The sequence below is a fragment of the Macaca thibetana genome, chromosome 3 (genome assembly GCF_024542745.1).
Source record: "Macaca thibetana thibetana isolate TM-01 chromosome 3, ASM2454274v1, whole genome shotgun sequence".
Classification (NCBI taxonomy): Eukaryota; Metazoa; Chordata; class Mammalia; order Primates; family Cercopithecidae; genus Macaca; species Macaca thibetana.
In genome coordinates this window covers 16,585,560-16,594,902 of record NC_065580.1, presented here as the reverse complement: position 1 = coordinate 16,594,902, position 9,343 = coordinate 16,585,560, and the positions used below count along the sequence as shown (strand labels likewise).

Genomic DNA, 9,343 nt, shown 5'->3' with positions numbered 1-9,343 from the left:
GATCTTGCAGAACTTAATAACTGAGGGAAATCTTCTTAGAAGACCAAAAGTGACCTACAGCCCCGTTCTCCTCATTCTAAATTATCAGGGAATTAAGCTAGAAAGAAGTTTTTTCTTGTTCCCCTTCTGGATGGTCCTCTGAGTCTTTGGACCAGGAGCTCCCCACAGTGATAGGAAACCCCTCTCCTAGGCCTGAGCAAATGTTTCTATCAAAACAGCATCAGCAGACTCCCTTTCAGCTTCCATCTCCAACTTCTCTCCCTATCTACAGAGACCCACGGAAGCTAGACTTGTCCAGATGTCAAAAGATCTGATGATGCCAAGACACCTGGAGTTGGGAAAGAAGGTGGCATTGACAGACCTCCAGGATGCACACCTGAAACACACTTTGTTTTCACTTCAGGCTCATGTTTCACCTTTTTAAAAAGCATTCGGAATTTCCCTGATTTCTTGGAAATCCCAAAAACAAAAAAGCCTGACTCTGGGAGAAGAGCCCAAAAGGGAGAGGAAGGGAGGAGGTGGTCAGATCCCAGGTAAGGAGCGGGGAGGGAAGGGGTTGATGGCACAGGAATGACTGTCAGAGACACATCCTGGAGGCCACAATTCAACCCTCTCAACTATTCCCAGAAATTCCAAAAACTCCTTTAAAGCAGCAAGTGCAGGGCATGAAAAGGAGGAGCCATGCTAGAGGAGAGCCTGGGAATGGGGAAATGATTACAGGCTGTGACCTCACTGCGCAGCCCCTCTCAGCGGCAGTGGAAAGCACAGCCTAGACTTCTCACCACTGCACACCAGAATCCTGCCCTGGGCCTTGCCTGGTCTGCCTGACTCTGCCATGGGCTGCAGGCTCCTCTGCTGTGTGGCCCTCTGCCTCCTCCAAGCAGGTGAGTCCTGGGCCCAGGTGACATGATCCTGTTGGAGTCCCTAAACCTTTTCACCATGACAACAGCAGGCTACCTCCTGGGATTTGCCTGAATTCTGCTTCTTTCCTTTACAGGTTCCTTGGACACAGCTGTTTCCCAGACTCCAAAATATCTGGTCAGGCAGACGGGAAAAAACGAGTCCCTTAAATGTGAACAAAATCTGGGCCATAATGCTATGTATTGGTATAAGCAGGACTCTAAGAAATTGCTGAAGATAATGTTTATCTACAATAATAAGGAGCCCATTTTAAATGAAACAGTTCCATATCGCTTCTCACCTGACTCTCCAGACAAAGCTCATTTAAATCTTCACATCAAGTCCCTGGAGCTTGGTGACTCTGCTGTATATTTCTGTGCCAGCAGCCAAGACACAGCCCTGCAGAGTCACCGCATCCCTGTGCACAAACCTCCCGGATCAGCTAGGAAGCTGTGGGCCAGTGTGTGCACCTGCACCCAAGGCTCCAGTCTCCACTCCCTGACGGCCTCTGATGGAGTTTCAGTCTGTAGCACAGCCGGCTAGTGCACCTGATGTGGCAGTTCTCCATTTGATGTACACAGAACTCTCCGAATTCTGTTTATCAGCTAAAGCAGGGGTTCACAACAAAGTCAGCAAAGTATCAGGGCTCAGCTAACAAAACAGGAGCCTGTCCCATGCACTGAAGATCTTAACTGATGGGAGAAGCCATTTCTTATCTTTGTGGGCTGCACATATGGGTACATATTTTAGCTAACGTTATGATTACAAACGCAGTGTTGGTAAAAATGGTTGATGAGCATAAGCATAAAGGAAGGGGAAGGAAAGCATTTCTAAGATCAAGAGACAATTTGGATTATCAGTGAGTACTTTATTTAACGAGAAATATTTGGAGAGGCATGAAATTCCATGGCAATAGGTAAACTGGAAAGTGTTGAGGAGAAGCCGGTGGAGGCAGCCTTGTGCCTTGTAGACTCCTTCTCTTCAAGAAGGATGACCAGCGACAGTCTCTCCCAATTCTGATGAACGTCTTCTTGAACCCTCCTCAACAGCAAGTGATAGCTTGATGACAGGGGATATTGGGAGACATGCAAAGGACTTTGGAAACAAATCCCTAGGTGGTGGTGAGCCACTGGTCCTACTCCAAGTGAAACAACATGATGAAACTGATATTTTGGTACAGGAACACTGAAAGTAGTATGAATCAGAAAGGAGATAGATTTTGGGGTGGTCTGAAGGATTAGGAGACTTCTAAATATCCTCCATGAAAGAAAGGGTTTATGTAAAGCATTGCGGACGATATACACTTGAGGCTCTGGATTATGTTATCTCTTGGAAAGAGTGTTGGGTTTTATTCTGGGAGGGTTAAATGTAGGACTTGTTAGGGTCTATTTCAGCTTCACCCTCCCTCTTAGGGAGCCCCAGTACGTGGTCATCATTGCTAGTGCATGGCCTTCCCAGGGTCTTAGTGGGAATCACAGTGTATTCACCACATCACTCCACTGTAACTGGGTCTGAATGCCCTGGCTCTTCTGAAATCTCTGCCCTTGTCTTCAGCCTTCCAGAACTTGTTCTCTTCTCAGCCTTCGGGTCTGCCACCCTCTGCATACACAATTTAGGATCTGGCTCAGGAAAAAAAAAGGCGGGGGCAGGTTTCTTACATATGATTTTTGGGTTCCTTTTTAGTACACTGTGTCCTAAATCCCAACTGTCTTGGAGTCAGTTATGTCCTAGCTTCAATCACATATAGTACTGCTATTTGGTACAGACATGTTAACTTGACTTTATTTCACGTTTACCATTCCACTCTTCTTTCTCACAACTCTGACTGTCCTGAGGTCATCCTCCTCTTCAGATCCATCCAGAATTCAGATGACTTAAACTCACCTATCACCCACCCTGTGCTTTGAGAAAGGTTTATGTTAGCTACTGACCTCAGGGCAGTCAAGCCTTTCATTGTCATTGTTATTCAAGGTAGGTTGAATTCCATTAAAAAAAAAAAAAAAATCCTTGAAATTTGGTTCACTTATTGAGAGCCACACAATGCAATCAAATTTTTTTTTAATTCAATTTTTTTTTTCTTTTTTGGTGGAAGGGCCAAGAATTGTTTCCTTGCTGAAGCAGACTCCTATCATAATAACTTTAATAGTAACGTTAGCCTTTAAATCAGGTTGATGTTAGGTTCTCATCTAAGAATGAAATAAATCCAACCATAGCAGGTCGAAGGTCTCTCATATGTGGAACCTGTTCAGGAGGAGATGATTCAACCACTTTTCTTAAATTCTGATGTACATGCCTTTACGTTCTTTACTTTAAGGGCCACATAAAAATAATCCAAAACAATTTACACATGAGAATATTAGCAATCTAATACTTTCCTCCTGGCCCAGCACATCTCCAAGTTTAAAAATCTCTAAATTATCAACCCATAGTTTCATCACGGTAATGCCTTTCTACCCCCAACATAGATTTTTTTTTTTTTTTGAGACGGAGTCTCGCTCTGTCACCCAGGCTGGAGTGCAGTGGCCGGATCTCAGCTCACTGCAAGCTCCGCCTCCCGGGTTCACGCCATTCTCCGGCCTCAGCCTCCCGAGTAGCTGGGACTACAGGCGCCCGCCACCTCGCCCGGCTAGTTTTTTGTATTTCTTAATAGAGACGGGGTTTCACCGTGTTAGCCAGGATGGTCTCGATCTCCTGACCTCGTGATCCGCCCGTCTCGGCCTCCCAAAGTGCTGGGATTACAGGCTTGAGCCACCGCGCCCGGCCAACATAGATTTTTATGTAACTGATTTATAACTGCAACCCTAACCCTACAATCAAATTGTCATTACACGATAGTAACAAGTACGTACTATAATAGTAGATGGTTAAAATCACTTAGGGATTATGAATCATTTCATTTTTGTGTTTATTTGTACTTACCTTTTGTGTTTATTTATTATGTCAGCTTCAAGCTGATTCCCCTTTCCCGTGCTCCCCACACCTTGCATTGTTCCTTTTCAGCATCCTTTGTAGGTTAGCCGTAAGCCCAGCCAAGTCCCATGCCCTCCACTTCAGGGACAGAGGGTAGCTCATCCCTGTCATGTCCTGCAGCTCCCTCCCAGTGCCTGGTTGCTGGTTGGCATCACAGTCATACCCTTGAATGATGGGCGCTGGTCCACACTGCATCCATGGTCATGCAGTCATTCTCCCTCCACAGAACTGGGCAAAAAGGGCTCTACTGTGCTTAGACATTGAGGGAAGGGACGTTTTGAGTGGAGCTGTCATGTGTGATCCCAGAGGGGAGAAGGAGATTCCTTGAATGGGAGTGGTCTGTCCTTGAGAGGAATCCTGAAAGACAGGGGGACAGAGATAGAGGGAGGATCCACATAATGAGGAAGCAGCTGAGAGCAAAGAGCCCCTGCCAGAGGAATATCCTTGGGGGGTAAAAAGCTGGCTCTGTCCTTTTTGCCCAGCCCATTCATCCCAGCCCAGACTATTCAAATCTACCTTCTATCAGGACCCAGAAAGGATGTAAAACCTCCAGGAATAAACATCCCCTGGGTCTGAGGAAACTGTCAGGAGCAGTGACATCACAGGAAAAACCACCAACCAGGGCCAAGGAGACCAGAGCCCAGCCCCTCACCCAGAGGACCCCAGTCAGAGGCCCCATCTTAGACCGGAGGCTAGCATGGGCTGCAGGCTGCTCTGCTGTGCGGTTCTCTGTCTCCTGGGAGCAGGTGAGTTGGCTTCAAATCAGCTGTCCTCGACCTCCAAGCTTTTTCCTTGTGATCCCCCCACCCCCAGCAACAACCCTCCTCCTGGGCTCTGCCTAAATTTTGTCCCTTCCCCCCCACAGTCCCCATGGAAACTGGAGTTACGCAGACACCAAGACACCTGGTCATGGGAATGACAAATAAGAAGTCTTTGAAATGTGAACAACATCTGGGGCACAATGCTATGTACTGGTACAAGCAGAAAGCTAAGAAGCCACCGGAGCTCATGTTTATCTACAACTTTAAAGAACGGGCTGAAAACAACAGCGTGCCCAGTCGCTTCGTACCTGAATGCCCAGACAGCTCTCACTTACACCTTCACCTACACGCCCTGCAGCCAGAAGACTCAGCCCTGTATCTCTGCGCCAGCAGCCAAGACACAGCCTTGCAGAGTCATCACTTTCCTGTGCAGAAACCTTCGGGGCCTGCCAGGAAGCTGTGGGGGCCACGGAGGGCTCGGGTGAGCATTTCCTGCAAGAGCCCCGACAGAAGCTTCAGAACATCACAGCACCTGCTAATTCATCCATGTGGCAACTTTACATCCCGTGCTCATATTTAGAGTGTGGGTTTTCTTTAGCGTGTGACTCTGCTCTGTCAACTGATTTGAAAACGATAAACACATTCAGATCTAGTCTTTTTAAAATCCCTTTTTAAATTGTAAAATAAAGCAAGCATGCTATAAGGGGATTGTTTAGTTTAAGATTTTATAAGACCCTCTAAACAACCACCTGCGTCACCGCAGTCATACCCTGCAATGGGCCACACAGTGTCCTGTGAGGAGCCAAGCTCTTCTGACACTTTATGTCTGGTGGTCTCCAAGCCTCTCTTTCTCAGGAACCAAGGGGTCCCTTCTGTCATAAGTTGCTGACACCCAAGGTCAAGCAGCACTGGGTTTGGGGGAATCATAGAGGTAACTTCCAGGCAAGGGTCCCAGGGCAGGAGGCAGCTGGAGAGCACAGTAGATAACCCAGGTTTTGGGGAATGGATTTGAGAAATATGTCAAACCAGTTCTGTTATTCTATCTTCCATCTTGTCTATTCTCTAATTTTCTTATTTAAACTCAAACCTACAGCATAAATTCCAGCCCTGATCAAAGCTCCACATCCGCACAGACACCTTCTCTGAATCCTGCAGGAAGCAAACTTGCCTCTGTCCACTCCCATCCATTCAGATCCCGTGGACCATGGTCTGGAAGCTTCCTCACTCATCTACTCTCCTTCTCTTGACCTGAAGTGTCCTTGGTTTAAGATCACAACTCCTCACTGGATTTCCTCTCCACACTGACACTGGAAGCGATGTTTTCTCCTTCTGGTCTCTTTATTCCCAGCATGTTAAATCATCAGGCTCAGAGTTCAGTGTCTCTGGATTGTAGCTTTACATTGGCCTTTAGGGAGAAGAGTGGGTCCTGGCCGTTCTCTTCGTGTCTTAGCTTGCCTAGGTCTCCTGAATTCTGCGTTTCTTGGGGGCTCCTCAACTGCACTATTTCACACAGGGTCTGCAGGACTGCACCGCAGGGAAACACAGAGGTCAAGCCTGGGGGCATCCATGCACTCCCAGGATACACAGAGGCCGAGCCTGGGGGAATCCGTGCACCCCCAGAAAACACAGAGGCCGAGCCTGGAGACATCCGTGTCCAGTGTGCCACTAAGGCTCCCACTCCTCCAGTGCAGGATCCTGAGTCTGTGGCTGCAGCCGGCACTGTGACCTCACAAGATCTCCCCATTTGCACGGTTAATGACCAGAGCTTCAGCTGGGAGTGGCCTCAGCCCTGCCCAATTCTGCCGTGAAGAGACAGCACGCTTCTATGTAGGGTGATCTTTGGTCTCTTTGGAGCACGTGAGTCCTAAGAGTGCTTGGGAAATTCTTATCCTGTTTACCTAAGGCCAGTTCCAAAGTTAAGTTTCATTCCATTTCAGGCCCCTCTTTACTCCACAGGATACATGGAACCTGGAGTCAGCTAAACCCCTAGCCAGTATGTCACAGATGAGACAGAGCGTGGCTTGGAGGACCCACTTTCTGATTCATAGATGGCTCCTTCTCACTCTATCCTCACATGGTGGGAGGGCCAGCTAGTGCTCTGGTGTCTCTTTGCAAGGGCACTAACCCCTTAGGCCTTCATGACCTCATTCCCTCTTAAAGGCTTTACCTCCTAATCTCATCACATCAGGGCTTAGAATTTCAACATATGAATTTCAAGGGACACAAGCACTCAGATGATAGAAATTATCTTTCTTTTGGTATTCTTGGTGTCCCGATGGTATCAGTTACTCTAATATGATTTCTAAAATGAAAGTGTAAATAAGATTGTCTCCATGCAAGGAGGGAGTCAGACAAGGTAAGATTTAAACCATTTCCACCATCCTGTTTTCTCATTGCAGTCTTGGGCTCACCACTCATATTCTTTATACTCCTGTGTGAAATAGCTTCAGTCTTCCTGAAAGATTATCATCGTTATTCGTTAGTTTCTGATATTGATGCTTCTTTCTTGTCTCATCGGGTTCATCTGGAGAAGGAGCCAGGAGACGATGCTAGTTTGCAACTTTAGGAGAAGTCAGATCCATGCTCTCATCTTTCAGTCATTTTTATACTATTATCTCGGCCTGCTCTTATGTGAAATATAATAGTTGTTTATCATGGGATATGAGGCATCTCTGAAGTAATCTATATATTCTGTTTTGTTTCTTTTTCTAGGTAAGGATTGGCCAGCAATCTGGCAATTTTATCTAATTGAACTCAAACATTTCTAGGTATTCATTTTACAGTAGAATAATTCACTGTTCCTTAATGTGACTGGCAGGGTGCGTGGGGACCTGCAGAGATGATGACATCACAGCAGTCACATCACAGGCTGACATCCGATCAGAGATGCGATGCCCAAAACCAGTACCCCTGGCAGGGTGACTCCTGCCCAGCTCTGTCCCACCAGGCCATGGGCTCCAGGTACCTCTGATGGGAAGGCCTTTGTCTCCTGGGACCCGGTGAGTCCTTGGCACACGTGGATGTCTCTGAAGCAAGCCTCATCCAAGGCACCCTCAGGCTCCCTCCGGTGTTCTTGCCCCAGCCTCTGTCCCCTTCCCTCACAGGCCCAGTGGATTCGGATGTGCAGAACAGAGAGCAGTGGACCTCGGGAGGCCCGCAAGGGGAGGACATAGGACAGTGACATCATAGGATGCCCCTCCCACCAGGAAAAGCAAGGCTGAGAACTCAGCTCTTCCCCAGGAGGACCAAGCCCTGAGCACAGACACGGTGCTGCCTGCCCCTTGGTGCCACGGGTTCCATGCTGCTCTGCTGGGCACTGCTTTGTCTCCTGGGAGCAGGTGAGTCCCTGCAGACAGGACAGCACCCCATCCTGAGCCTGCCCCACCCCTGTGTTCTCCACTTTACCTTGGGGAGGTACCACCAGGCTGTCTCCCATGCTCATCCTCCATCTGCTTTTCCCACAGGCCCAGTAGAGGCTGGAGTCACCCAAACTCCAAGATCTCTGATCAAAACAAGAGGACAGCAAGTGACACTGAGCTGCTCCCCTGTCTCTGGGCATAACAGTGTGTCCTGGTACCAACAAGCTCCAGGTCAGGGCCTCCAGTAATTGTTAAAATATCATAATGGGTTACAGAGAGTAAAAGGAAACTTCCCTGATCATTTCTCAGGGCACCAGTTCCCTGACTATCACTCTGGGCTGAACATGATCACCTTGGAGCTGGCAGACTTGGCCCTGTATCTCTGTGCCAGAAGTTTGGGACAGCCCTGCAGAGCCAACCGCATCCTGTGCACAAACCTGCCTGCCCCAGTGTGGAGCAACCTCAGCCCTGACATATCTGTGAGAACTTGGGGACTGCAGGGAGAAAGAAAAACTAATTTCATGATGCTGGATCCAGCAACCTCGGGCTTTTCTGCCATTCGGGGCTGAAGGAAATAAGGCCAGGCAGCTCTGCTCAGAAGATGCTGCTGCTCCAGTAGGTTCACTGCAGAATTGCCTTCTCTGCTTGATACTGTAAGCTACAGGGGTAGAGGACATGTTCATCATGTAACAGCTGGTGCTCTCTTTTTAAGGGCAGGAAATTTCATTTTGGAGTCAAGATTGTTGATAATAGCATAGTGTTGGAGGTAAAATCACAGGGGTTTGCTTTGTATAATTTAGGGTGAAGAAATTGAGATTTGGGAAAGTGGAGGAGAGAGAATATGATTAAAGATTTTGAAAATAGAGATAAGGCAGAAGGTGATAAGAAGTGGTGTTCTGTGCACCATGAGCTCTCTTCTCACCCTTCCCCAAATTTTCAATATCTAGAGAACATAAAGGAAGAACTCACAGCAATTGGCGTCACTGGTGGCCGGTCCCAGTTGGGGATATCACCAAAGAGCCGCTTGCCTGGCGTGAGAGTCCTGGAGTTGGTTCTGATGTCTTCCCTATGGTCTTCTGGCCTGAATCTGAACTCTTCAGGACACACTCAAGTACCTTCCAAAACACAGATGAGGTCATTTTATCCCTGACGGTAAACAGGTAAAGGCTCTCCAGTTTTCCTCAAATAAATTCTACTTCCCTGGGATGCCTTTCTAATGCTCATCACCTAGATCCAATTACCTTCTGTGACCAAACAGCTCTTTCAACATTTCCTAAAAGTCAGCAGCCTTTATATGCTCTGCGTTTGTCCTCACTATTTCCATGGCCTGGACGGACCTTTGTTCTCCTAAGA

The 9,343-nt window shown here is 47.7% G+C and overlaps 1 long non-coding RNA gene and 2 gene segments (V, D, J or C); 2 read left to right on the top strand and 1 right to left on the bottom strand.

Annotated features, from left to right (window-relative positions):
* The first annotated feature begins 763 nt into the window (after positions 1-763).
* On the top strand, positions 764-1,577 carry LOC126951098 (T cell receptor beta variable 3-1-like). The segment is given in 2 exon segments: positions 764-884; positions 998-1,577. Coding segments are annotated over 2 exon segments (495 nt in total).
* A 164-nt stretch (positions 1,578-1,741) lies between these two features.
* LOC126951126 (uncharacterized) lies at positions 1,742-4,983 on the bottom strand. Of its 2 annotated transcripts, none has more exons than XR_007724361.1 (3): positions 4,940-4,983; positions 3,820-4,227; positions 1,742-2,519 (listed from the first exon to the last, which is right to left on the bottom strand). It is a non-coding gene; the product is annotated as an uncharacterized LOC126951126 (long non-coding RNA). The 2 variants fall into 2 exon arrangements; XR_007724362.1 differs by lacking the exon at positions 4,940-4,983 and adding an exon at positions 4,387-4,445 and having other exon boundaries at positions 1,743-2,519.
* LOC126951090 (T cell receptor beta variable 4-2-like) lies at positions 4,247-9,133 on the top strand. The segment is given in 4 exon segments: positions 4,247-4,616; positions 4,736-5,112; positions 7,450-7,969; positions 8,096-9,133. Coding segments are annotated over 3 exon segments (579 nt in total).
* Positions 9,134-9,343: the final 210 nt, after the last annotated feature.